Raw genomic sequence first — 27,797 nt, 5'->3', positions numbered from 1 at the left:
TTTGTCAAAACACCAGCCCTTGTAGATTCTGTCGCCTTTCTCCCTACTCTTAGACAATGCATTTCCTACAAACACAAACTGTGACTTCTCTGGTAGCTGCTGTCTAGTGGAAGATGCTCCACAAATATTTGTGGGAAACATTGCAGCAGATTAGTTCTCACTGAATTTTTCAATGATGAATAATATCTGAGACTATTTGGTTCCCAGTATATTTAAGATCACAACTGGGGCAGGGTTGTGGTGTAGCTGGGTTAAGCTGCCACCTGCAATGCTGAGGTCTCATCCAATATGGGTGCTGATTCAAGTCCTGGATGCTCCACTTCTGACCCAGCTCCCTGCTAATGTGCTTGGGAAAGCAGCGGAAGATGGCACAAGTGCTTGGGCCCCTGCACCCACGTGGGAGATCTGGAGGAAGTTCCTGGGTCCTGGCTTCAGCCTGGCCCAGCCCCAGCTGTTCACCTATGGGGTGAACCAGTGGATGGAAGATTGTTCTGTGTCTCCCTCTCTCTCTGTAACTCTACCTTCCAGATAAATAAAATAAATCTTTTTTCAAAAATAACTTTTTTAAAAAAAGATTTACTTATTTACCTGAAAGGTAGTGTTACAGAGGGAGTGAGACACAGAGAGAGATCTTCCATCAGTTGGTTCACTCCCCAGGTGCTGCAATGGCTGGTGAGGGGCTGATCCGAAGCCAGGAGCTTCTTCCATCTGCTGGTTCACTCCCCAAATGGCTGCAACAGCTGGGGCTGGGCTAGGCTGAAGCCAGGAGCCAGGAACCAAGAGCTTCTTCGGGGTCTCCCACATCGGTGCAGGAGTCCAAGCACTTGGGCCATCTTCCACTGCTTTCCCAAGCATGTTAGCAGGGAGCTGGATCGGAAGTGGAGCTGCCGGGACATGAACCAGCACCCATATGGGATGCCAGCGCTGGAGACAGTGGCTTAACCCACTACGCCACAGTAACAGCCCCACCAAATGTTTGTAAATCATCAAAATTCCTATTCTCCACAGACAGGACTCTGGGCCCTCAAGGATACTGTTTCTTTGACTTAACCCAGTGGGCTCCTACGATGTGGGGCCATAGAGGGAGTTGCCGGAAGGGGCTGGGGAGCCACCCTGCACAGGCGCCCTGCGACCTTGCACAAGTGTCACACCTCTCGGTGACTCAGCAGCTCCAGGTGTAACATGAGGACAATAATAGCAGCATCAATAGGGCTATTTTGGGAATCCTAGGAGTGGATGATGTAAAACACACAGAAGGGTGTCCCTAGCACTCGGCTAGCTCATTGCGTCTCGGTGCCCTATTACGAAACGTGTGTCTTCTGTCATTAGGACACCATTCATTCCAGAGAAACCACGCCCTAGCCGCGACGCCGCCGGCTCGCCCTACTGCAGCCCACCGCAGCGTCCCTGTGCGCGGGGGCGCACCCCTTCCCCGCCTCCCACAGATCCGGAGCTGAACCACGAGGGGCAGAACGTCCGGACAGGGGCCGTCCGGCTCCTCCCAAGTCAGCGCCGCCACTCTCGGCATCACCCAGGAGTGGGACAGCAACGCTGCTTCAGACCCGCTTCTACGAAGTGGGCTGGGGGCGATCAGGGGCTCCAGCCTTGGGCGTGGGGGCGGCGGGGCGCCCGGCTGGAGCTAACTAAAGGACCTGCACGTTTACACACCCACGTCATTGGCCTGGGCGGGGACCAGGGAGCCCAGGTGACCGGTCGGCCGGGGTCCCAGCGTCACCTGGTGGCCAGAGGTAAGGCCTGTCCTTGCCAGGCTAAGAGGGCGCCAGCCGCCGTGCAACCAGGAGTGCAGGGACGGGGTCCCCTGGGGCCGCCCGCTCCTTCGTCACTCGCCCCGGAAGTCAACAGCAACCCGGCCTTGGAAGGGAGACCTGGAGGAGGGTTTCACAGTCCCTTGCAGTTTCCCTCCGAGCCGCTAGGTGACACTAGACATCCACTTCTCCCAGTTTTCTTTCGACTCCGCGCCCCTCTCTCGCCGAGACATCAATCTCGCGAGATCGCTCGGAAACTTACAGAACCGGAAGTATCGTGTAAACCTTTTCCCTTTGGTGGCCATCGCCGGAGCGGCAGCTGGTGAGGGTTTCCCTGGGAGGCGATTGCAATCCACGCTCATCCGTTCGTGGGCGCGTTGGCTCTCGGATTCGGGGGCCCCGAGACTCTCCCACCAGCCGCACAGCAGCCAGGGAGGGGGTTTGGGGTGGCTTCTGTTTGATGCTTAGCTCAGGGACCACAGAAGGCGAAGGGGAGGGGGACAGGGGATTTGGGGACTCGGAAAGCGGAGCAGGAGCGGAGGAAGTCTAGGAATTGAAGTTTCCTAGATAACTGTTGGCAGTGAAGTCCACGCACAACCGCAGGCCGCGCTCGCCTCTAGGAGGGTCTTTGGGACCTGCGATCTGTGCAGGATTTCCAGGTGGGGGCAGGGTGATTTGGGGGGCGCCAGGTGTTCACACTCAAGTCTCTCGAAGGTGAACTTTGGTCCTTCCAAAACCTGATGTTACAGTTGAAAAATGGAGTTGTCGGTCATCTAATATAAAGAGTTTGGGGGGATGTAGACAGAAAGTTTAGTGATTAAAGCAGCTGTGTTAATGGGGCGCTCTCTCTCCCCCAGGGACATATAGAAAATACCCCAGTGGAGCGTTGTTTCTATTGAGCCTTTAGTCGACCGGCCGTTCAGCTCTCTGGTGTAACTGATGTCTGTGGTCTGAGTTTTTAGGGGGAAGTTGTTGCTGCTGTTTGGGAAGCGTGTGAGGTTTTAGTCATTGGAGGTTCTTAATTCTTCACACAGCCAAAATGAAGTTCAATCCCTTTGTGACTTCTGATCGGAGCAAGAACCGGAAAAGGCATTTCAATGCCCCTTCCCACATTCGCCGGAAGATTATGTCTTCTCCCCTTTCCAAAGAGCTGAGACAGAAGTACAACGTGCGATCCATGCCTATCCGAAAGGATGATGAAGTGCAAGTATGTATTCCTGCTGTCCGGGCGGATTTCAGGATGAGTCGAGCCAAAAACACGTTGCTTTTCAGTTCCCTTTTTATTGGGTGAAAATCCGTTTTCTCAAGCATCAGCTCCAGTCATAATAAAAGAGGCAAATTATCCAAACGCACCAGCAGAAGGTTCCTTGGGAATTAGCCTTTTCTCAGTATGTTGGATCATTGTAAAGGCATTTGAGGGCCCGAAAAGTTGCTAAGAATCTAGACTCAGAATCTCTTTAATGGAACACCATAGTTCCATTAAAGATTTGTCACAGCTACTCACATCTCCAGTAGACCTTGGAAGCAATTGAGTGTTTTGTTTTCAGGATGTAGCAATATAAGGAGGTCAGGAACTGGAAGGAAACGTGTTCAGAAGCACTTTGGGTTGGTTCTAACAAGCCGAGTGATGGCTAGGACTCCTGGATAGCAAACTGCTCACCTTTGCGAAAGAATTGGTTTGTTCACTTGTGTGTTTGTTGGAGTCCACTCTTGCCTGGCATTGAAGTGGGCACTTAACTAGGTTGTGAATTAGACTTGAGGCCAGTTCTGCTTTTGAGACAAAATAACAAGGTCCTTGTTAACTTCCTACAGAAACCCAAAGTGGTGGCTTCTTTTCATCCTTTAAATAAGCCTCCCCCTGCTGGTAGCTGTCAGCTGTAGGGATGCACTGTCCCTCTCTGTAGACACCTGGGGGCATGGTTTAGCTAAAACCAGGGAGCTAGAATCTTAATGTCATTAAGTCGTTCAAAATTGAAAGCTCTTAGAGATTTAATTCACTATTTCCCTTGTAATGATGATCTTGTTTTTATCTGCTTATTCCTGCTATTTTTGAATTTCAGGTTGTGCGAGGACACTACAAGGGTCAGCAAATTGGCAAAGTAGTCCAGGTTTACAGGAAGAAATACGTCATCTACATTGAGCGGGTGCAGCGAGAAAAGGCCAATGGCACAACTGTCCATGTGGGCATTCACCCCAGCAAGGTGGGTGTTCTGAGAACGCTTGAAACAGAAGGAAGTGAGCACAGTTATTAGCAGGTGTGACTGCTTGTTTACAGACAGTCGCAGGGAAACAGTCCCTGATTTTAGATGTGCTGGGAATCTTGTAAAGCAAATTCTGTATTTGTTTTGAAAATTCAAATACTACTTAAAATGTTTCTGAAACCAAAGTGTCTTTAACAGTTGCTCTGTTTGTATATTTAATGTATCTTTTTCCAAAAACTATGGGAAACCTGGCAGATGAACAGCCTTAGCAATTTATAGATCCTAAAATTTAAAAATAAGATCATTATTAGGTGAATTGGAGCCTTAGCGCTGTTCGTTTTTGTGTATCAGAGTGAAACATTAAGGGTGCATTACAGCCCTGTGAAGTAGGTAGGGGACCATTTATATACAGGGAGAGACCCTGCGGCTCTGAAGTCGACCAGGGGTGGTTATTGCATCTAAGCCAACATGGAAAATTGGTCTAATTCCCATCCAGCAGATGCTTTCCATGGTTTTGTTTTTTGACAGAGTGGACAGTGAGAGAGAGAGACAGAGAGAAAGGTCTTCCTTTGCCATTGGTTCACCCTTCAATGGCCGGCGTGCTGCGGCCGGCGCACCACGCTGATCTGATAGCAGGGGCCAGGTACTTATCCTGGTCTCCCATGGGGTGCAGGGCCCAAGCACTTGGGCCATCCTCCACTGCACTCCCTGGTGACAGCAGAGAGCTGGCCTGGAAGAGGGGCGACCGGGACTAGAACCCGGTGTGCCGGCACCACAAGGCGGAGGATTAGCCTAGTGAGCCGCAGCGCGGGCCTTCCATGGGTTTTTATGTGAATTCTCCCTAAAGCTAACAGCTAATGCATAGTGATGAGTGTTGAAATACTGGAAGCTTTTGAGGGGGTTATTTGTTTTTTGAGATCTTAACATTGGTGCTGTAAGTGTAATTTTAAATAAAAATCAAAAGGTAGTAGAGCAAAGCACCTACAAATGTTTTTTACCTAGAATTCTCTATCAAAATTCTGCCATATTGATGTGTTTGGTTTTTTTGTTTTGCTGCCGTCCCACCCACCCCACCCGCAGCAGTAATTTGCAAGTGCCCTCTCATTACTTCAATATTTACCTCTTAAGGGCAAAGATTTAATTTTTTTTTTAAGATCTATTTTATTTATTTGAAAGAGTTACACAAAGAGAGAAGGAGAGGCAGAGAGAGAGAGGTCTTCCATCCCCATCCGCTGGTTCACTTCCCAGACGGCCGCAATGGCCAGAGCTGCGCCGATCCGAAGCCAGGAGCTTCCTCTAGGTCTCCCACATGGGTACAGGGGCCCAAGCACTTGGGCCATCTTCTACTGCCTTCCCAGGCCACAGCAGAGAGCACCTCCAATCATTTTTGCTCTCCATCACTAGATCAGCTGTTAGCATCACCAAGCTAGTGGCCGCTTCGGTCCTGGTCTTTTTGTACCTACTAGCCCAGGTGACACAGTTGATCTCTGAGTTGGTTCAGTAGTCCTCTTCATTTCTCATTCTGGTCTTGGGACTTTAGATAATTTAGAAGCTCATAGTTGCAGCCCAGATATCTTCCCCCGAATTCCAAACTCAGTATCTAGTTGCCCATTTCAGTTTAGATGTTTCGTCAGTCTCTTAAGCCTGTGGCATTCAAACTCCTGATTTTGCCATTGAAACCACCTCAGAATATTCCACTATCACTGTGTGTACTTTCCTCCTAGTTGATCAGACCAAGTGTCATTTGTGATTATCTATATGCCCCCTACATCTGCTGACTGCTGTTAGATTCTGTCTAAAATGCTGTCCGCTTGTTACATCAGAGTAGCTTGTAAGACCTCACTTGTCCCCTTACCAGCCACTTGTTTACAGCATCTTTCGAGTGTACATGTTCTAGTCTGTTGCTTTCTTTACTGCCCTATGACTCAGTGTTTCCCTGCTTAGTGGCATCACCTGGCAACTTGATGAAACTGGAATTTCTAGGTTTCCAGGTCTAATGAGGCAGAATTGAGAGTTAGGACCCGAGGACCTCTTTAACAAGTCCTGCAGTTGATGCACTCAGGTTTGAGGACCTTGATAGACTTAGATGTGTCATCTCTTCAGACCTCTGTTCAAATGCACCTTAATCAGTAGGCCTTGCCTAGGCACTCTGCTCAGCCTCCCCACATTTGCCATTTGTTTCTTTCATAAGAAACAGCTTCCATCCCCTTCACTCCCCCAAGTGCCCAGCACGGTGGGGGCTGGGCCAGGCTGAAGCCAACAGCTGGGAACACAGTGTGGCTGTCCCACTTATTTGAGCCCTTACCATCACCTCCCAGGTTCTGTATTGGAATCAAACCCCAGTCCCTCAGTGCAAAATGCCAGACATCGTAACCAGAAGGCTACACGCACACTCCCCCTACTTTTTTCTGTGGTAAAATGATGTATGGTCACTTATTTCTGTCTCCCAGTAGCAGCATATGAGCTCCGTTAACAGAGAGATTTGGGTGGCCGCGCTGTATTTGCAGCACCTGGTTTAGTGCCCTCTTCCACCTTTCATTGCCTGCCTCCATCAGCCTGGGTTCCTTTGGGATTAGATTAGATCTGTTGAAGTAAGATCCACACTGTAATGTCCCTGAAGGTTTGGAGACTTCATTTAATTTGCGGTCTCACCGCTGTAAAATTGGTGTAGGATTTGTGTTTGTAAGTGGCTTGGTTTATGAGAGGAGGAGTGGAGTAGTTGATAAAATGTGCAGCAAAAAAAGTACAGAAGAGGCTGTGAGGAGAATCATGAGTAGATACTGCATACCTTTGTCCCTCGCTGGTTAGAACACGCAAGCCGGGTTTGGTTTTTATGACCATTTCAGGTGCAGGCAGGTACTGCCCTGAGTTTTGGACATGAGATTGAGTGTTGGGCCTTTTGTGTTTTGTTTCTCTGCAGGTGGTTATCACTAGGCTAAAGCTGGACAAAGACCGCAAAAAGATCCTGGAACGGAAAGCCAAGTCTCGTCAAGTAGGAAAGGAGAAGGGCAAATACAAGGAAGAAACTATTGAGAAGATGCAAGAATAAAGTCATCTTATATATGCAACTTTCATTAAAAACTGAAACGAAGATCCTTTGTTTTCTGTCTGGTGCTTTGGTTGCTACCAAGTTTTCAGTGTGTCAGGGTCTTACTCTCCATCAGACTTTGGGTTTGGAAAGTGAAGTTTGGGTGACATTTGATTTGACAGTAGACCACCCCTGTTTTTGGCTTAATGCCGTTAATGAAAAATACTATATAAGTAGAGTTGGCCTTCTCCATTCACACATCAGTTGTTCAAGAAAACTGAGAGGTGCATTGTTTCCTAACCATTTTCTGAAATCAAGACTGGTGAGTGAGTCCTGTAAGCAGGCAGGGGTGTTCTCAGGTAACAGCTGGGGGGGGGGGGGGGCGGTCTGGTTGAGGAAGCCTACCTGAGAAGCTTGTTGGGAACACTGCTTGACTTGTCTCTTCCTTTCTCCAATTGGCTACTGTGTGGACACAGCGTACTCTGATTGCCTGAGAGGTTATATTGCCGTTGGTTAGAAACCTTGCTTAGACAAAGAGCCGACTGACTGCTGTAGCGTCAAGCTCTAGGTCTAGGAAGACTTCTGGGGTTCTACGGCCTTGTGCTCTGGGTGCGTGTCATTAGACAAAGTCGGCAAATCTTCGCCTTGTGGTGTAGGGAGTAAAGCCACAGCCTGCGACTGCCCATCACTTCATAGACACCGGGTGGTTCCCGCGTCTCCTAATGGCCTGGCTAAGCAGCAGCAGATGTCCCGGATGAAGCTCCGGGCTTCCGCCTGGCCCAGCCCCAGCCCTTGCCACCCAGGGAGTGGCCCAGCGGATGGGAGCTCTTAGCTTTCAAATAATTAAAAAAAAAAAAAGTTTTCTCAGAAATGCAAATCCTGTCAGGATGAAGAATGGCGTGAGTGTCCGGCTGCTGACCCGCGGGGTGCCTGAGGCAGCCATGTGGGGACCTGGCCAAAGTATCTTGACGGCACCAAGCGTTCCAGGCTGGGCACGGCCGGAGCGAGAATCCAAATCCTAATTCCACAGACAGGAGTCTTCCTCACGCCGGTGGCGGTCTCGGAAGGGGCGGGACTTCCGGCCGGCGCACCCCGGCTTCCGGCAGAGCGGAGGGCGGGAGGCGTGGCTGCGGCGTTGGGCTGCTGAACTTGGGCGGGTGTGGTGGGAATGCTAACCTAATACCGCCCGCATGCCTTTTTAACTTTCCCTGCTTTCCCTAAGCTCTTGCAAGACAGGGTTCGCGGCGTCCAGCCCTTTCCTGCACCCGCGCCTGGTTCTTCATTCATTTGGTCTTGAGCCGGCCGCCCTCCGCCGGTTGGGTTGGGGCAACGATCAGTGAGCCAGACCGGGGTGGAACCTGGCGGTGGCAGCCAAGTCTGTAAAAGCCGAGGAAGGAAAGCCGCCCCAAGGAGGTGATGCTTGAACCTCGGCTTCAGAAACCAGCGGTAGTTCCTGAATGGCGTGGAAGGTGTAGGACACTACTTAGGTGCTGTGTGCATTACCGTTGGATCTCCATGGCAATCCGTTGTGATGGACACTGGTTTTCTCACCCATTTTACGCATGAGGAAAATAAAGCCTCAGTAACTGCCTTAGCCACACTGCAAATGGTAGAATCAGATGTTGAATTCCCCCAAGCGTAGGCTCAACCAAACCACCGCGCTGCCTCGCTAATGGTTACCTGCACGCAACGTGTTTGACAGATGCACTGTAGACCTCTTTCGTGCTCAGTTCTGTACTTGTCGGCCCTTAGAGGGACACAAGGAGGTAGAAGCCTCAGCCTCTGCCTTCTAGGTTGAATGCACCTGAGCCAGTCTACTACCAATGGCAAACCAAGCGCTCCAGGGAGGGGTACAAGCTGTTCAGAGAGAGATGATAATCAGCTGGGGTTACTGAATACCTATGGAAGGAGGCTGATTTGAGCTGCCTGTCATTTGGAATATCAGTGGAAAGACATTCCAGGTTGGGAACAGCAGAAGCAAAGACCGGTGGGTGGGAAAGGGAGTGAGGTGGCTTTCCAGATGTTGCTAGTTTTCCCTGATCATTTAACCAGTACTACAGAACACAATCCTTCAAATTAAAATTACTGAGTGGGAGCTGGCACTGTGGCTTAGCAGGCAAAGCCACCACCTGCAGTACCAGCATCCCATATGAGTGCTGGTTTGAGTCCCAGCTGCTCCACTTCCGATCCAGCTCTCTGCTATGTCCTGAGAAAGCAGTGGAAGATGGCCCAAGTCCTTGGGCCCCTGCACCCACGTGGGAGACCCAGAAGGCTTCTCCTGGCTCCTGGCTTCGGATCGGCCCAGCTCCGACCTTTGCAGCCACTTGGGAAATGAACCAGCAGATGGAAGACCTCTCTCTCTCTCTCTCCCTCTCTCTCTCTCTCTCTCTCTCTGCTTCTCCTTCTCTCTCTGTAACTCTGACTTTGAAATAAATAAATAAATAAATCTTTTTTTAAAAAAAATTACTGGATGAACCAACCAATATCTGTTAGCCAAGTGTAGGTCCTTGGCTGTGCTGTAGAATTTCCTGGCATAGTAAGGACCATCTCACATATTTAAGGCAGAGGAGATTTTACATGTTTTAGTTATAAATTATTTCCAGACTGTCCTCATTCTTTCAGGGAATAGAAATAAGGGTTTGCCTTTTTGTCCATCCCCTGAAGGCTTCAGGTAGTGGCCAGAGACATACTGGGATCAGTGGGGAATCTGGAAGGTACTCTTCCTGAATTCCACTGAAAACCTTATGGTTCAAGTCTCTTCTGAGGACTGCTGGGACTGGCATGGTAATAGGTATTCCCTGGGAAAGAGAGTCCCATGTCGGGGATTAAATGGTGCTGGTTGATGAAACAAGCCAGTTTCTTTACTGCGGACTTTCCAGAACCTTCTTTAAAGTGTCAGTTTGCACTGAGGATTTTGAAACACCCCACCCCACCCCCTTTTTTTTAACTTGAGAGGCAGAGTTACAGAGAGAAGGAGAGACAGAGAGAAAGGGCTTCCATCCACCCTTTCCGTCACTCCCCAAATGGCCGCAATGGCTGGAGCAGAGCTGATCCAGGTTTCCCACGTGGGTGCAGGGGCCCAAGCACTTGGGCCATCTTCAACTGCTTTCCCAGGCCATAGCAGAGAGCTGGATCAGAAGAGGAACAGCCGGGACCTGAACCGGGGCCCATATGGGATTCTGGCGCTGCAGGTGGAGGCTTACCCGACTGCGCCACAGCACTGGCCCTTTGAACCTATTCTTTTTTTTTTTTCCCACTGCAATTCTCTTTATTTTTTTTTAAACTTTTATTTAATGAATATAGATTTCCAAAGTACAGCTTATGGACTACATTGGCTTCCCCCCAATCCCCGATGACTTCCCTCCCACCTGCAACCCTCCCCTTTCCCGCTCTCTCTCCCCTTCCATTCATATCACGATTCATTTTCAATTTTCTATATATACAGAATATCAGTTTAGTATACATTAAGTAAAGATTTCAACAGTTTGCACCCACATAGAAACACAAAGTGAAAAATACTGTTTGAGTACTCGTTATAGCATTAAATCACAATGTACAGCACATTAAGGACAGAGATCCTACATGAGGAGTAAGTGCACAGTGACTCCTGTTGTTGACTTTACAAATTGACACTCCTGTTTATGGCATCAGTAATCTCCCTATGCTCCAGTCATGAGTTTCCAAGGCTATGGAAGCCTTTTGATGAACCCATTCTTAAAGAACATTTAGCAAACATGCAATTTTCTTCAAATCTGCCATGCATGTTCTTCACATTTGTTAATTTGGATGTGTCTTATCAATACATTTAATATAGGTTCTCTGTTTTTCCTCTGAAAAGGAAGCTGTCAGTGGTTCTACTATCAGTAGTGTAGTAGAATCAGGAATATTCTATGATTAAGTGATGCAGCGGAAAGGAATTTGAAGGTCTTTTAATGGGGACCTTCAGTACCTGGAAGTCCTGTTCAGAGCTCTTAAAAGTTTCCATCTTGGGCCGCAAGTGGCGTGCTTGGCCGGAGCTGGCACGACGGAGTTCCGGTCCAGGTCTCCTACCTCTGCGCTGCGTGGAGGCGGTGTAGGGTCCGAGGCGGGCGGGGCAGGATGATCACGGACGTGCAGCTCGCCATCTTCCCCAACATTCTGGCGTGTTGCTCTTCCTGCTTGTCGTTCTCTATCACTACGTCAGCAACCCCAAGAAGCAAGAATGAAAGTGGCGCTTTCTCCGCCCTCAGGGCTCCAGGACATAGTCTGAGGCCAGATGGAGGGTGTGAGGGGCCTCCACACTTCATCCCTCTGCCCATCACAACATGCAAAGCTACTACACCTGGAGTTTTCCAAACAACTTTTATTTCCTCAAAGTCTTCCTTAACCCTATGGAACAAGAAGCTGCCACTGACTAGGGCCCAGAGTTAGGGGCTGCTTTCCCCCCACTGCTCCCCAATGCCCCTCCAATATAAAAATATAGTTATAAAAAAAAAAAAAGTGGCCGCGCCGCGGCTCACTAGGCTAATCCTCCGCCTTGGGTGCCGGCACACGGGGTTCTAGTCCCTGTCGGGGCACCGGATTCTGTCCTGATTGCCCCTCTTCTAGTCTAGCTCTCTGCTGTGGCCCGGGAGTGCAGTGGAGGATGGCCCAGGTCCTTGAGCCCTGCACCTGCGTGGGAGACCAGGAGAAGCACCTGGCTCCTGGCTTCGGATCAATGCAGTGCACTGGCTGCAGCAGCCATTGGAGGGTGAACCAACGGAAAAGGAAGACCTTTCTCTCTCTGTCTCTCTCTCTCACTGTCCACTCTGCCTGTCAAAAAAAAAAAATCTAAAAAAAAAGAGTTTCCAACTTTCTCTGAAGCACTGCCCTTCAGCTCTGCATCTGATGGTCAGGATCCAAGGGATCTTGGTTCAAGCATGTTGGAATCCTGACATCATCCTGTGAAGTCTTCCCCTGGCCTCCTCACCATCTTGTATCTTGGGATTCTAACTGTGGAATCCTGCTTGAGACATCTGCATATCAGGTTCTCTCCCTGAGGGATTCCCCAGTATTGACACAGGGGCTTCCTGTGGAGTGTCTCTTTTCAGCAGGTGAGTCTCCTGACAGATCTCTGTGTACACAGGCACCATACATCCATGACTGGGAGCAGACCCTGCTGCCCCTATTGGGAGTCTTCAAGCCTGCACCAGCTTGAAGTGACTCCCAGCCTTGGGGTGTTCAGGCTCACTTAGACCATCCACATCATTCAGGAAATATGAAGCGCTCCAGCTCAGGCTGTTTCAAAACAAGCCAAGCCTACAGACATCTCAGGATAGGATCGCAGACTATTCATGTGGGTCACATTCAGGCTGTTTTAGACTGAGGTGCCTTTGCTCCCGGTGCCCCCCATCCCCATCATCTCTTCCCAATGCTGCTGAAGCTGCTCTTTAGCCCAAGCCCCAGGAATAGTCCTTGTGGCAGTAGCCAGTGTCGTTTCAAAAGGTAGCAGTGTTTGAAGATCTGAACAAAAATTCGAAGCCTCCCAGAAAGACTGCTATGGGGGCAAAATAGTGGACAGTTACGAGAACATGGTCTCAGTCTTCATTTATTAATCCTGTGTACAGTTGTGGGAGAGAAAACCATGACCTAAAAATATCCCCTGTGGCTGGCACTGTGGCATAGTGGGTAAAGTCACTGCCTGCAGTGCTGGCATCCTATATGTGCGCTAGTTTGAGTCCCGGCTGCACCACTTCTGATCTATCTCTTTGCTATGACCTGGGAAAGCAGTAGAAGATGGCCCAAGTGCTTGGGCCCTTGCACCCATGTGGGAGACCTGGGGGAAGCTCCTGGCTCCTGGCTTCAGATTGGCTCAGCTCTGGCCATTGCGGCCAATTGGACAGTGCACCAGTGATTGGAAGACCTGTGTGTGTGTGTGTGTGTGTGTGTCCTTCTTTCTGTGTAACTCTGACTTTCAAATAAATAAATCTGGGGCCGGTGTTGTGACGTAGCGAGTAAAGCCGAAGCCTGCAGTGCTGGCATCCCATATGGGTGCTGGTTCGAGTCCCAGCTACTCCATTTCCAATCCAGATCTCTGCTATGACCTGGGAAAGCAGTAGAAGATGGCCCAGGTCCTTGGGCCCCTGCACCCATGTGGGAGACCTGGAGGAAGCTCCTGGCTCCTGGCTTCGGATCAGCACAGCTCTGGCTGTTGCGGCCAACTGGGGAGTGAACCAGCAGATGGAAGACCTCTCTGTCTCTACTTCTCTCTGTAACGCTATCTTTCAAATGAAATAAAATAAATCTTTTTTTAAAAAAAAAAGAGTTGTTTGACATTCTTCATGATGCACATCTCCATATTGGACATGGTGGGCGGACACATGAGAAATATGAAAATGTCACCAAGAAGTCATCATGTTATATCTGACTCTGTGTAAACAGTGCCACCAGGAGAACCTGGTGCCCAAGAGAGGCCTTGCACCCAAGGACAGGGACTCCAGATGCCAAGTCGAGATATTTGACACGTTGTCAAATGCAGATGGCGAAGTCAAGTTTATTTTGTATAACCAAGACCAGTTGACCAAGTTCATTATTTTATGGCCTCTAAAAACCAAGCAGGCTCATGAAGTGGTCAGGGTCTTGTTGGACATTTTCATAATTCTCAGTACGCGCAGTGTGTTAGACTCCGCAGTGGTGCAGAGTTCACAAACCAGGTGGTTAATGAGCTCAGTGAGGTATGGCCAGACCTAAAGATTCTCTCTGGTAAGTACCACCCTGGTCAAGGCCTGAGCGCCCTGGAGCAAGCCAGCCATGCTATCCAGAGCATGGTAAACGCTTGGATGCGCAGTAACCACTCACATCACTGGGCTGAAGGCCTGTGGTTCCTCGATGCTGAGGAATCAGGCCTCCGACATTTCCTTGCAGCAAAGTCCAACCGAGGCAATGTTTGGTTGTAAAGCCAGACTTGGACTATACTCCTCAAGCTTGCCCCCAGGAAGCTGTGGCTGCCTTGCAAACAGAGGAGGAGCTCATCATTACTGAAGGACAGCTAGAAAGCCGCCTTTGGATGAGGCCAGAGGCAAGGGCTGAGACTGCAGCAGACACACCCGGCGTGGACGAGGACAGTGAGCTGGGGCGTGCTCCGCCAGGTGTCCTGGGCATCAGGCGGTTCTCTGAGAACTGTCACCAGAGGCCCCGGGGAAAGGGGTGGGGCCTGCACGCTCAGGTGGAGTTGCCCACCGTAGGCCTTATTCAAAAGGGAAAAGCAGGCCAGCGCCGTGGCTCACTAGGCTAATCCTCCGCCTTGCAGCGCTGGCACACAGGGTTCTAGTCCTTGGTATTTCTTGGCTTATAGCAGCAGAAGTCCAATCTGCCTCTGCGTTCACATGGCCTTCACATCTGTGCCTCCATGAGCATTCTTTTCTGTCTCCCATACAGACAGCACTGGGCACCAAAGTCGTGTTGTTGGAGCCTGATCAAGGATGATTTCATCTCAAGATGCCTACCTTATTACATCCACAGAGACCTTTTTCCAGGTAAGGTTGTATTCACAGGTACGAGGGGTTTAAACTCGAACACATGTTTTTTTAGGAGACACAGTTCTTCTCTTCCACAAGAATACAAGAATATGTTTGTCTTCAAAACCAGAATCGGCATGGTCTTAAAAGTAGAGAGCTGGTGGGACTGTCCTACGTAAATCCCGTTATCCTTGCCTCTCAGACACAGGCACCAAGAGGTGGACGCATTAGAAGAAAGGATGTAGATGAAGGAAAAGTAATGAGAAGAAAAGAAGTTGATGCACAATGCCCTAGAGACTGGCCACCTCCCCAGCTGGGCACTATTTCCTTCTTCAAGAGGAACTGCTGGGTATGTACCATCCCTGCTGTCGGAGTGGACGCACAGGGAATTGTGAGACCCACCTGAAACATTTTAAAAGTGGGTCAGAATTAAGGCATGGCTGGAATTTGTGTCTGAGTCTAACAAGTATCTATGCCTCAAGCATTTAAAAAAAAAAAAAAAAAAAGCATGTTATGTTCCTGGCACAAGTCACTGCATTCCAGGAAGTGGCCAATAATTAGAGAAACAACCAAGATCTCGGGAGCAGAACACAAAAGTTGGCCTGAGGTCACTATTGCAACCGGAGAGGAATAAGGCAAGTCCAGTCTGGGTCATGGTTCGGCGTACGGAAGACTGAGCCAGACAAAGAGAAGGCAATACCCAGGACCTGTGTGCTGCTGTGCCCAGGGTGTCAAAGAAAGTGCCTGGCCCATGAGAGGGTTCAGTGAGTTCAATGAATAAACGACTTTGCAAAGGTGGGCACAGGGAAGGACAAAGGGCCTGCAGTCCTTCATTTTCCACACAGAGCTTCCTGCATACCCCAGAGCCATCTGATTGCCCTTCTGCAAGGCCTGATGCTGCCCCCACCCCTACCCCAGGGTTGCCATGAGACACAAGCAACAAGATGCACGTGAAAGGGCTTGCTGTGTGGACGGTGAGGGTCTGCAGTGTGGCTCGCCATGGCCACTAGCAGCTTACATCGTCCACGTGAGATTGGAGGTCTCTGTCGCTTGCTATTTCTTTTCTGACTAACTGGTGTTGGAGGTAGAATTGGTGGGCTTTTGGTACAGTGGTTAAGATACAACTTGAGGCGGGCGCCACGGCTCACTAGGCTAATCCTCCGCCTTGCGGCGCCGGCACACCAGGTTCTAGTCCCGGTCGGGGCGCCGGATTCTGTCCTGGTTGCCCCTCTTCCAGGCCAGCTCTCTGCTGTGGCCAGGGAGTGCAGTGGAGGATGGCCCAAGTGCTTGGGCCCTGCACCCCATGGAAGACCAGGAGAAGCACTGGGCTCCTGCCATCGGATCAGCGTGGTGCGCCGGCCGCAGCGTGGCAGCTGCGGTAGCCATTGGAGGGTGAACCAACGGCAAAAGGAAGACCTTTCTCTCTGTCTCTCACTGTCCACTCTGCCTGTCAAAAAAAATAAATAAATAAATACAACTTGAGATGTCCACACTCCAGATCAGAGCGCCTGACATCAAGTCCTGGCCCCACTGCTGATTCCAGTTTCCTGCTAATGTGCACCCTGAGGTGATGGCGTAAGCACTTGGGTCCCTGCCACCTACGTGGAGACCCAGACTGACGTCTGGGCTTGTCTATCTCCCACCCCAGCTGTTTCAGGCATTTGAGGAACACACCAGCAGATGAAAGATCTGTCTCTGTCTTTGTCTGCCTTTCAGATTAAAAAAAAAAAAAAAAAAAAAAAAAGCATTGGAGGGTATCCAGGGAAGCTGCATTATTTTAGACAGGATGTGATGTCATTTTCCATCTTGTTAAAGGGGGCCAAAATCTTGCTGAATCCTTGGCCAGCATGCCACTTTCCATTCTGCTTCCGATCCATTGTCCTTTGTAACTCAGTCTGGCAAGAACTGGGAGGTCTAACTTGACGTGAGGATGTCACTGTCCCCTCTCCCAGGCTAACCTTCTACCTCCTGGCCACTTGGCAAGCCAGGCTTCACACCATCACCTCATTGGGTGAGACGTGAGAAGAGACACCATGCAGCTTGTTTTCCTAAGGGGCAGCCATAAATAGCCCAGGATTTCAGGAGCCACTCCCTCATTTTTCCTCTTCGGCTCCACATGGGCAGTGGGCAAGAACTGGAGGTGGATTCCTGGAACCAGTCTGGCCTTACTCTACATTATCCTATTTTATTATCTGTATAGTGGTCACCAACAGGTGCATCATAGACTGCTCTCAGCTTGCAAAAACATTTTATCCACACAATGTTTTTTTTTAATTCATCACTTTAAAAACTAGAGCTTTCATATAACAATCTCAACCTCGAGCACCTCGTACAAGCTCAGAAGATGTGGCCATACTGGGCCCGCATGTATGCATGGCAGCAAATGATGGAAGCAGTGCATGCTTGCAATCTATAATTGGCTACCATCCAGGCCACTCTGAATATATGCATATGCATCTCTGTGGTCAGAATGTGAAAAAGCCAGAAACAGAGACACACATTATCAGGAACTTAAAATGAAAGTAACACTTCACATCAATGGAAAGGTAAGTGTTCAAAAATTGGTGCCAAATCGGTTGGATGTCCATCTGGAAAAAAAAAATGAAGTCTGATTTCTAAACACTTTTTTAAAAAATGATTCTAGGGCCCGGTGTTGTGACGCAGAGGGTTAAGCCACTGACTGTGATCCCAGCATCCCATATGAGTAACAATTCAAGTCTCAGCTGCTCCACTTCTGATCCAGCTCCCTACTAATGCACCTGGAAAGGCAGCAGAAGATGGCCCAAATGCTTGGGCCCCTGCACCCACATGGAAGACCCAGTTGAAGTTCTGGGCTCCTGGCTTTGGCCTGGCCCAGCCCTGGCCATTGCAGCCATTTGAGAAGTGAACCAGAGGGTAGAAGATCTTTCTCTTTCTCTCTGTGTGTAAGTCTGTCTTTCAAATTAAAAAAAAAAAAAAAAAAAAAAAAAAAAGAATTTTGAAAAAAAAAAAAGAAAGAAAAAGGCTATTAAGATAGTGAGGAGAGGGGCCAGCGCTGAGGTACAGTAGGTTAATCTTCCATTTGTGGTGTCGGCATCCCATTTGTGGTGTCGGCATCCCATTTGGGTGCCAATTCTAGTCCTGTCCGAACCAGCTCTCTGCTATGGCGGAGAGCAGTTCACAACTCAAACTCCTGTAACAGCCAGAGTTGGGCATCTACAAATCGATAGTGAAAAGAACAGCTTTTTCTGTTTGTAAATATTTTAAATGAAAGAATTGTCCATAACGTGTAGAAAAGGAAAAAATGGTTTTGGACAAAATGTGAACCGATGACTTGTTACTAAAAATTTCTTATTTGCACTGGGTAGCAACAGGAATAGAAAAGGCAGCCTAATTGCGAAAGAAAAACAAACAAACAAACAAACAGCTGGTTGTGCCATTATGCCCATCTTTGGTGCAGTGGAAGAACACTGGGCTTAGATCATGGCTGTCAATTTAAATGACACACATTCAATTTACTGAGGTTTTGTTTGTTTTTAAGATTTGATTGATTTGAAAGGCAGAGTGACCAAGAGAAGGAGAAAGAGATCTTCCATCCACTGGTTCACTTCTCAAACTGCGATGGCCGGGCCAGGCTGAAGTCAGGAGTTAAGAGCTCCACTGGGGTCTTCCACATAGGTGGAAGGGACCCAAGTACTTGGGCCGTTTTCTGCTGCCTGCCCAGTGGATTAACAAGGAGCTGGCTGGAAGCAGAGTTGCCAGGACTCAAACTAGCACTTCAGTATGGGATGTTGGCCCCTAGACATAATTTTTGTAAGGTGTGGCAACAATTTGTAAAGCTTTGAAAAACTGAGAAAAACCTCTCTGTTGAAATAACACTTGCAGAGACAAAGTTTTGAAAAAAATACTTGATACCAGTTACAAACATGCAAACTGCCCCATTTTACATAAGAGAAGCAAACTGATATTCCTTAGATATTAATCACTTGTCCAACTAGACTATGAGGCCTAGTCTAATTGTCTAGATGTCTCTCCATCCTCAGTATACAGGAGAAAGGAATGTTATTTTTCCAAGAATCTCTTCATTACAAAGGTTTTCATTTTTAAGGCTAATCTCTGAAATTGTTATCACAAGTTCTCTGGATCTCAATTTTTCTATGAAAAAAAAAATGGGGAGTGGGCTAAAGATTTTTTTTTCACAATGAAGTAAGGAGCCTGTACCATTTTTATTCCATAAGCTTCAAGCTTGGCTCCTCATAGAAAATAGACACATAATCTGTATATAAAGATAATTGAAAATGAATCTTGATGTGAATGGGATGGGAGAGGGAGTGGGAGATGGGATGGTTCCGGGTGGGAGGGAGGTTATGGGGGGAAAAAGCCGCTATAATCCAAAAGTTGTGCTTTGGAAATTTATATGTATTAAATAAAAGTTTTAAAAAAAGACAAATATAATCTCAAACAAGTCCCCAGTGTTATTCCTAAAAATGGGCATGATAATAGCCACAACTCCGTAGAGCGGTGGTAAGATTTATGAAAGAGTGTCCCTGTGATTTTAGGGTGGAGGCTGCCACTCTGTCTCCAATTTGAGCTTTTGCACAGTCCAGTCCACCCACAGTGACCAGCAAAAGGAGGAGAAGTCTTCTCATCCAAGAAACAAGAAAAGGGGAGCTGTAGGCAGGACAACCGCCAGCCAGGCAAGTCCCCTCCAGGTCTGTGCTGGTTTGGTCCTGCATCTTGGCTCCTACCAGTGGCGCAGGGCTCTGTGCCTTGTGCCACAACCTCTCTGCCTGTTCCCATGCACAGCTACATGCCACGTCACAGGCTGGTCCTGGTGCCTCGGATGAGGACGTGCTCACCTTTCAAGGTTGAGTCCAGCCCTTGCCAGCTCCCAGGAGGTCTGCACAGGCTCTCCTCCCCAGCCCCGGCCTCCAAAGTGCAATGGGAATACTAGTTGTGTCCTCAAATGCTCCACAGCTGTTCACGGAGACAAGGACATTTGTTCTCCAGCAAAGCATTCCAGCCCTTGTGTGAAAGAGCTTTAAAAAAATGCTTGATGGTATCTTTTTTTTTTTTTTTTACCCACTCAAAGGTCATCTGGGCAATCCCCCGATTGTCACTCAAACCAAAGGCCCTGTCTCAGTCCCAATCCATCTTGACCTCTTTGTGACACTAAATGCAATTCTACCCTAACCCCCAGCCCATGTTTCTTGCTTGGTTAGGAGACACCTTGCCTGGTGAATCTTCTGGAAGTAAAACGCTGCTCAGAACAGTAGTTAACACTATTGACTCCACGCTACTAAATGCGTTTTCTTATTTAATCCTTACCATCCTGCAAAGTGGATTGGAGCTAGAGAAATGAGTTTGAGTAGATGAAGTAACTTAAAGACTTAATTTCCATTTTTTTTTTATGGAGAGGGAAGTGAAACTCAAAAAAGTTAATTTACCCCACAGTTCAAATTCTAAGTCCAAGGGTAGTGCTTCTAACCAGCTCCCTGTTATCCCCAGGATAAAAATGTCCAACCTGGGACACAATGGCGTCCCAACTCCCTGTGCAGCTCAGGTATGGTGACATCAGGTCCAAGCACATGAATTTTTTCTCGGTTGCGCTCATTTGATGTGGGATGGTGGAAAGAAGCTCGGACTGTCAGCCAGTCTAGGCACTGCCATTGTCGCTTAGGGGAAATAAGAGGTGATGGAATCAGCTCATACTGAAGTTCTCTTTCCACCCCTGCTGTGCATTGTACCGAAAGTGTCATCTCATACTGCTCTGTTTCCTGCTTCTCCTGGATCCCCCCAGGCCTGGGCTGCCCTGAGCGCCCACATCCGTCCCCTGCTGGGAGAGAGTGAGAAGACATGGGGGGCTCCGAGATCAATGCTTTGGTGACTGTCGTGTCCCCGTCACACACACACACACACACCCGGCTTTCGCAGATCCTGATGTGGCTTTGTGTTTCTGCAGCTGTGGGATAAAGAGGAACATTTTCGCCTGGTGTTTCTGAGGTTCTGTGACCAGCTGGGTTTTTTGAGATTAAGCACCGGAATGTGATGAGTTAGCACAGAGAGAAGGCCAGGGCCGGGAGAGGCACCTGAGACGCTCACACCAACACCGACAGCCTTCCTTCCACATTATTTTGTGGACTTTCTGGACGTTAATGTGACAGGGCATTCAAGCCAAGGTCAGATTCAATCACTGGTGAGCCGGTTACCTTCGTGCATTTAACTTTTTAGATTTGGTGGCTTTGAGTTGTAGAATTTTAAAGGGAAAAGGGTTTTTTTGTAGTCTTTTTTTTTAAATATGTGATTTGCAGATCTTTCCGTTTGTTTTGCAAAAGTTTTACAGAAATTAAGCTGTAACCCGAGATATTTAAAAAAAAAAAAAAATCAGAGCCTTTCCGGGACTCTGGTTCAGAAAGTTAACTGAGGCTACGACAGGTTTGTCTCTGGAATCTTCTAGACTGTGCCCAGAATTCCATCCTTTTGAATTGCTGGGACTTGGTTTCTTTTTTAGCTCCTGGTTCCTCTTTATTTTTGTTATCTCGGTGCTAATCTTTGTTTACCCAGGTTCTGACATTTTTACCCTAGAATTAATTACCCCAGATGGTCAGCTCTCCTGTGTTTTCCAAGCAAACAAAGTGAGCAGGAAATACGAGTTTCCTGAGCAAACTGCCTCTCCATTTCCATGTGAGACTCTGCCTCTAGAGTTTATTTATCGTATGTCTGCGCGTCTGAATTATAATTGAGTTACGATCTGGGGAGGGGGGGAGTTAGAGCTTGACTTTTCCCTTTCAAATCCCATCCTGCTGTTTTGCGTCTCCTTTGTGGCACCTTGCTGTTCTGTTTAATTTGAACTCCTGCATCCAGCTCCTTGCTCAGAATGACTTCTCTGCACCTGCAACTTTGGCCCAGGGTCTCTTTTCACTTTTGTCACTTCCCCTGCCACGACAGGGTGAGTGCTCCACAGAGCTCCGAGTGCACCTTTCCTCTGGCTTTTTCGCAAAGGGGTCACTGCGAACTGATGAATCATCCCACGGCCAGATGTGCGCCTGTCTCCTCCTCTTCATCCCACCCCAGCACTGTGGGAAGAACCTAGCCTCTCCTGATGTAATGGCAGGAATCCTGAGAAACGGCTGCCTTCAGCGTGGGACCCATTAGGATCTTGCAGAAGCCATCACCCAGGTCACAGCTGAGCCTCAGATTGCAACTCACTTGGGTCAACCTCTAGGCACACAACTGCTGGATCAAGAGTATGTTTAGTCTGGTAAGAAACTGCCAGACTGAGTTCCAAAGCGTCTATACCATTTGGCATTCCCACCAACAATGAATGAGAGTTCCTGTTGCTCCACACCCTACTGCAGGGTTTGGGGCTGTCAGTGTTTTGGATTTTAAGTCTCCCAATAGGTGTAGGGAAATTGCATTGTTTTAACTTACAAGGACTTTTGACATTGAATGCCTTTTCATGTGCTCGCTTGCCATCTGGCCTCATATGTCATCTTTGATCTCTTGTGCATTTTAAGTTGGCATTGTTGCATTTTAAGGGTTCTTCCTATATTTTAGATAATTGTCTTTTATCAGATATGTGTAGGAAAATATTTTTTTCCAGCGTGTGCCTCATCTTTGCATATTCCTGAGGTACTTGGTCTCCATTCATCCCATTTCTGTTTCAGTGTTGGCTGGATAATCTTGGCCACAGCAGATACTGCACATGTTAATAGCCCCAGGGCAGGCAGGGTGCTGGGAAAGAAATCATTTTTCAACATAAAAGTGTATTTACTCAGGTGCTGTGAAAATCAGCATGTTGGATAGTGAGTCAATTTAGAAAGCTAAAAGAAAACCAAAATGTTCTTGCAGACATTAGATCACAGATGCAAAGAACATAAATCCTAATCTATCTTGAGAAATAGGACTCAACTCTATACCTGTGCTGTATCTTAAAATCCTCCCCTTCATTTTCTGTCAAGGTTATTTGTAAATGTTTCTTTAGTTACTCAGACCTGATAAAACTTACTGTTATCCTTTCTGGAATATTACCAGACTGTTCAAGCCTTCCTATCTGATTGTCATTCAAATCAAGGTGTGTAAGTCCCAGCTATACAAATATTAAAGTTGCCTTTATAAGCAGATCAGCTTCAGATTCTTTATTGTTTTATAGGTGTATTTATTTATTTGTTTGAATGACAGACAGAGAGAGATCTTGTATCCAGGGGTTTACTCTCCAAATGGCCGCAACAACCAGAACTGGGCCAGGCCAGCCAGGAGCCCAGAGCTCCATCCAGATCTCCCACAGGGTGGCAGGAACTGAAGTCCTTGAGCCACCATTCACCACGCCAGCACCTGCCCCTTTGTTTTCAATAAGTCTTTTTATCCCCTTTCATCAGTCAGAGAGTTCTGGCAATCAGGATAGTCTCAGGTATGCTAAGGTAATAAGTAACCCTAAACTCTCAGTGTCTTCTAACAACCAGGTCAAGTCCTTACTGCCAGTCAGGCTCCTGTAGATTGGATAGCTTAAACAGCAGTGAACTTGTTTCAGAGGCAGGCAATCCTAGATCAAGGTTCCAGCCAATTCCATTTCTGGGGAGGGCTTTTCCTGGCTTAAAAACATGTGCCATCTAGCTAGGTCCTCCTATGACCTTGTATCTTCTAATAAGGATGCTAACTCTATCAGGTTGGGCACCTACCCTTACAACCTTATTTAACTACAATGACTTCCTTAAAAGCCCCATCTCTAAATACCATCTTTGAGCTGTGGTCTCTATTACATGTCTCCGAATTCTGGCACCCAGGGAGACAGGTCAGCCATGTCTTGAATGTTGTCACAGTTACAGTGGTAGGGGGAATTTGCACTAGCAATAAAATATTCTGGTCCAGATGCGGAAGTTTCTTACTATTCATTGGTCAAAACTGGTCATGTGACCCTATAGGACCACAAGAGAGCCAGAAGTTGCAATCTTAGTGCACTTCCAGCAGGCAGAAAGCTGGAAATACATGGTGAAGAGTATTAATGATAACCACAGGAGAATGCACGTCACTACTGAAATCTAGCAGACTATTCGCCTTAAAGTTACATGTATGCAAACCGTGCATCACTGTTCACAGCAACACTCTTCACAATGGCCAAAAGGTGAAAACAGCTCAGATGTCCCTCCATGAATGAATGGATAAACAAAAATGAGGTATATGGGGCCGGTGCTGTGGCACAGCAGGTTAATGCCCTGGCCTGAAGCACCAGCATGCCATATGGGCACCAGTTTGAGACCCGGCTGCTCCACTTCCAATCCAGCTCACTGCTGTGGCCTGGGAAAGCAGTAGAAGACGGCCCAAGTCCATGGGCCCCTGCACCCATGTGGGAGACCCAGAAGAAGCTCCTGGCTCCTGGCTTCGGATCAGTGCAGCTCCGTCCGTTACGGCCAATTGGAGAGTGAACCAGCAGATGGAAGACCTCTCTCTCTCTCTCTCTCTCTCTCTCTCTCTCTCCTCTCTTTGTGTAACTCTGACTTTCAAATAACTAAATAAATCTTTTTAAAAAATGAGGCATATACATGCAATGGAATATTATTCAGCCTAGCATAAGTGGTTAAAATGGTGCAATGTATGATATATGTATATATATATATATCACAATTTTTTAAATGGAAAAAGCAAGCTCTTTATAAGAAACGCACTTCAAACAAACAAACAAAATAGGCTGAAAGTAAAAGAGTAGAAACGATAGAATGTACACGGCACAAAAAAGGAGGCAGGGCTGTGTTAAAATCCGACAGTGTAGACTCCAAAGCCGAGAGTACTGGTACAGGAAGGTGTCTGACCATGACGAAAAGGTCAGTTCCTCTAAAAGCCACACGATCCTTACTGTGTATATACTAACAACAGGGCTTTGAAATACTTGAATTAAAAATGGGCAGAACAGAAGGGAGAAGTAAACAAATCTACAGTCACACTGAGAGCCTTTACATCCTTCTAAGTGATCAGCAGAACAAGTAATCCAAAAAAGATCAGTAAAGGTAATAGAACTGAAGAATGAGGTTGGCGTGGTAGCATAGCAGGTTAAGCTTGGGATGCAAGTTCTCTCTGTAACTCTACCTTTCAAATAAATAAATAAATCTTTATATACATATATATAGAGAAAGAGAGAATATATGCTATAAAAATAAAGCAAGTATTAATAAAAAAGCATAAAGCAAGTCTTAATAACTTTAGAAGAATTAATATATGTTCATCAAGACCAACCATATGGTGGGCCATAAAACAAGTGTCAATATCATAAATTTAGAAGAATTAATATCATACAAAATATATTCTTTTACAACAACAGTATTAAATTAGAAATCAATAGTAATAAGACATCTAGAAAATTCCCAGTATTTAACTCATACAACATACTTCTGATTAACTCATGATTCAAAGAAAAAAAATCACAAGGGAAATCAGAGAATATTTCAAGCTAGATAAGGAAATGCAAATGCTAATTACCAGATTTAATCAGATTATACCTTATACATGTGTTGAAATATGGCAGTGTACCCAATAAAAATATATAAATATTATGTGCTAATCAAAAATTTATAGTTTGGGGCCAGCGCTGTGGCGAAGTGGGTCAAATCCCCAGCCTGAAGCGCTGGCATCCCATATGGGTGCTGGTTCGAATCCCGGCTGCTCCTTTTCCAATCCAGCTCTCTGCTATGGCTTGGAAAAGCATTAGAAGATGGCCCGAGTCCTTGGGCCCCTGCACTCACATGGGAGACCTGGAAAAAGCTCTTGGCTCCTGCCTTCGGATCAGCTCAGCTCTGGCCATTGCGGTCATTTGGGGAGTGAACCAGCGGAATGGAAGACCTCTCTCTCTCTCTGGCTCTACCTTTCTCTGTAACTCTGTCTTTCAAAGAAATAAAAATAATTTTAAAAACTTATAGGTAAATTAACTTGAATATTTTAAAAGAAAGATGAATTAAGAATCTAAACTTCCGTCTTTTAAAAGCATATTTATTTATTTATTTATTTCAAAGAGTTACAGAGTGGGGAGAGAGAGAGAAATCTGTCATCTGGTTCACTCCCCAGATGGCAGCAAGGGCCAGGGCTGGTCCAGGATGTAGCCAGGAGCCTGGAACTCCATCCGGGTCTCCCACACGAGTGTCAGGGGCACAAGCACTTGAGCCATGTTCAGCTGCTTCCTCGGGCACATCAGCAGGGAGCTGGATTGGAAATGAAGCAGTGGGGAATCGAACCTCGAACCATTGCCCGTATAGGATGCCAGCATTTCAGACAGTGGCTTAACCCACCACACCACAACACTGGTTCCAAGCTTCCATTTTAAGATGCTAAAAAAAAAAAAAAAAAAAGAAAAAAGAAGAAGAAGAACTAAGGAGGAAGGAAGGAAAACCAGCAGAACCAAGACGGAATGGAAAGACTTCTCCCTGCCAAGTACAACCATGCATTGCTAAATGACAGGGACATGTTCTGAGAAGTGCATTGATAGGTGATTTTGTTAATGTGCAAACATCACAGAGTTTACTTACACAAATTTAAACAGTATAACCAACTAAGTACTTGGCTGTGTGGCACACCTGTGGGCACTAGTTTGAGTCCTGGCTGCTCTGCTTCAGATCTAGCTCTCTGCTGTGGCTTGGGAAAGCAGTAGAAGATGGCCCAAGTCCTTGCGCCCCTGCAACCACATGGGAGACCTGGAAGAAGCTCCTGGCTCCTAGTTTCGGATCAGCTCAGCTCTGGCCATTGCGACCATTTGGGGAGTGAACCAGCAGTTGGAAGACCTCTCTCTCTCCTCTCTCTGTGTAACTCTGACTTTCAAATAAATAAATAAATCTTTTTAAAAAGCACATTATAGCCGGCGCCGTGGCTCAATAGGCTAATCCTCCGCCTTGCGGCGCCGGCACACCGGGTTCTAGTCCCGGTTGGGGCGCCGGATTCTGTCCCGGTTGCCCCTCTTCCAGGCCAGCTCTCTGCTATGGCCAGGGAGTGCAGTGGAGGATGGCCCAGGTGCTTGGGCCCTGCACCCCATGGGAGACCAGGAAAAGCACCTGGCTCCTGGCTCCTGCCAGGATCAGCGCGGTGCGCCGGCTGCAGCGGCGGCCATTGGAGGGTGAACCAACGGCAAAGGAAGACCTTTCTCTCTGTCTCTCTCTCTCACTGTCCACTCTGCCTGTCAAAAAAAAAAAAAAAAAAAAAAAAAAAAAAAAAGCACATTATAGTAAATGCATGAACCAGTAACATCATCATTTATTATTATTATGTACTGTACATAATTGCATGTTATTGTTTTATACAGTGATAACACCATAGCATTACCACAAACCCATAAATAACGCCTTGTGTCAAGACAACTATGACATCAGTGAACCACAGGAATGTTTCAGCTCCATTATAACCTTGTGGGATCACAATCCCGCAGTGTCATCATGTGGTCTATGACTGGCTAAAGCTCTGATCATTACACAGAAAACAAACACAGGAAGGCTGGGACGGGGGCAAGGAGGGATGGCTACTAGGGAGCTTGAGAGCTGAGGAATGACAAGGTGCTGAGCTCCCGGATTTTCTCTTTACCGTTTATGCCTACAGTAGGTGCTGGAGAAGCCAGGAACTTGGAATGCCAATGGGAGTAGACCACAAAGCAAACAAACAACCAAAAATAAATAAATAAATAAATCTCAGGGCAGGCTTGCTTGCATTAGCCAAACAAGCAGGGAAGAGACAACCTAGCAAGACAGAAAGCTTGTAGAAAAAAATCCCAGCCAAACACCATGGAGAAATGATAGGCTTTCTGCTCTCCTTGCCAGCGCGAGCGGAGTGGGAAGCCTGGATGTTCACACTTGACAGGTTGTTGTTAACAAGATATTTCTTCTCTCAGCCCAGCCCCACCTGGAACTTTTTTTTTTTTTTTTTTTTTAGCAGGCAGAACTAGATAGTGAGAGAGAGAGAGAGACAGAGAGAAAGGTCTTCCTTCCATTGGTTCACCCCCCAAATGGCCGCCACAGCCGGCGCACTGCGCCGATTCAATGCCAGGAGCCAGGTGCTTCTCCTGGTCTCCCATGGGGTGCAGGGCCCAAGCACTTGGGCCATCCTCCACTGCACTCCGGGCCATAGCAGAGAGCTGGACTGGAAGAGGAGCAACCGGGACAGAATCTGGCGCCCCAACTGGGACTAGAACCCAGAGTACCAGCGCCGCAGGCAGAGGATTAGCCTAGTGAACTGTGGCACCGGCCGGGCAGCTGGAACTTTTAACTATCACCCACAGCAAGAGCCCCCTCCCCAAGTAGAGGCCCATGGGGAGCAATGACAAAGTGCCCCTCCCCTCCCAGCCAGGGAGGGGTCCTTGGAGATTTCTGGTTCCCGCCTCTGC

General features: G+C 47.6%; 1 protein-coding gene and 1 pseudogene across 2 annotated transcripts; both read left to right on the top strand.

Moving 5' to 3' along the window:
* Positions 1-1,955: 1,955 nt before the first annotated feature.
* RPL26 (ribosomal protein L26) lies at positions 1,956-7,058 on the top strand. Of its 2 annotated transcripts, none has more exons than XM_002719000.5 (4): positions 1,956-2,088; positions 2,801-2,973; positions 3,827-3,967; positions 6,888-7,058. In XM_002719000.5, the coding sequence occupies exons 2-4, from the start codon at positions 2,806-2,808 to the stop codon at positions 7,014-7,016; spliced, it is 438 nt and encodes a 145-aa protein (XP_002719046.1). In that variant the 5' UTR covers positions 1,956-2,088; positions 2,801-2,805; the 3' UTR covers positions 7,017-7,058. The 2 variants fall into 2 exon arrangements, with proteins under 2 accessions (XP_002719046.1, XP_051681154.1); XM_051825194.2 differs by having other exon boundaries at positions 2,044-2,425.
* A 3,939-nt stretch (positions 7,059-10,997) lies between these two features.
* On the top strand, positions 10,998-11,468 carry LOC108178510 (dolichyl-diphosphooligosaccharide--protein glycosyltransferase subunit 4-like; annotated as a pseudogene).
* Positions 11,469-27,797: the final 16,329 nt, after the last annotated feature.

The sequence above is a fragment of the Oryctolagus cuniculus genome, chromosome 17 (genome assembly GCF_964237555.1).
Source record: "Oryctolagus cuniculus chromosome 17, mOryCun1.1, whole genome shotgun sequence".
In the NCBI taxonomy this organism is placed as follows: domain Eukaryota; kingdom Metazoa; phylum Chordata; class Mammalia; order Lagomorpha; family Leporidae; genus Oryctolagus; species Oryctolagus cuniculus.
This window is presented reverse-complemented; position numbering and strand designations above follow the sequence as displayed.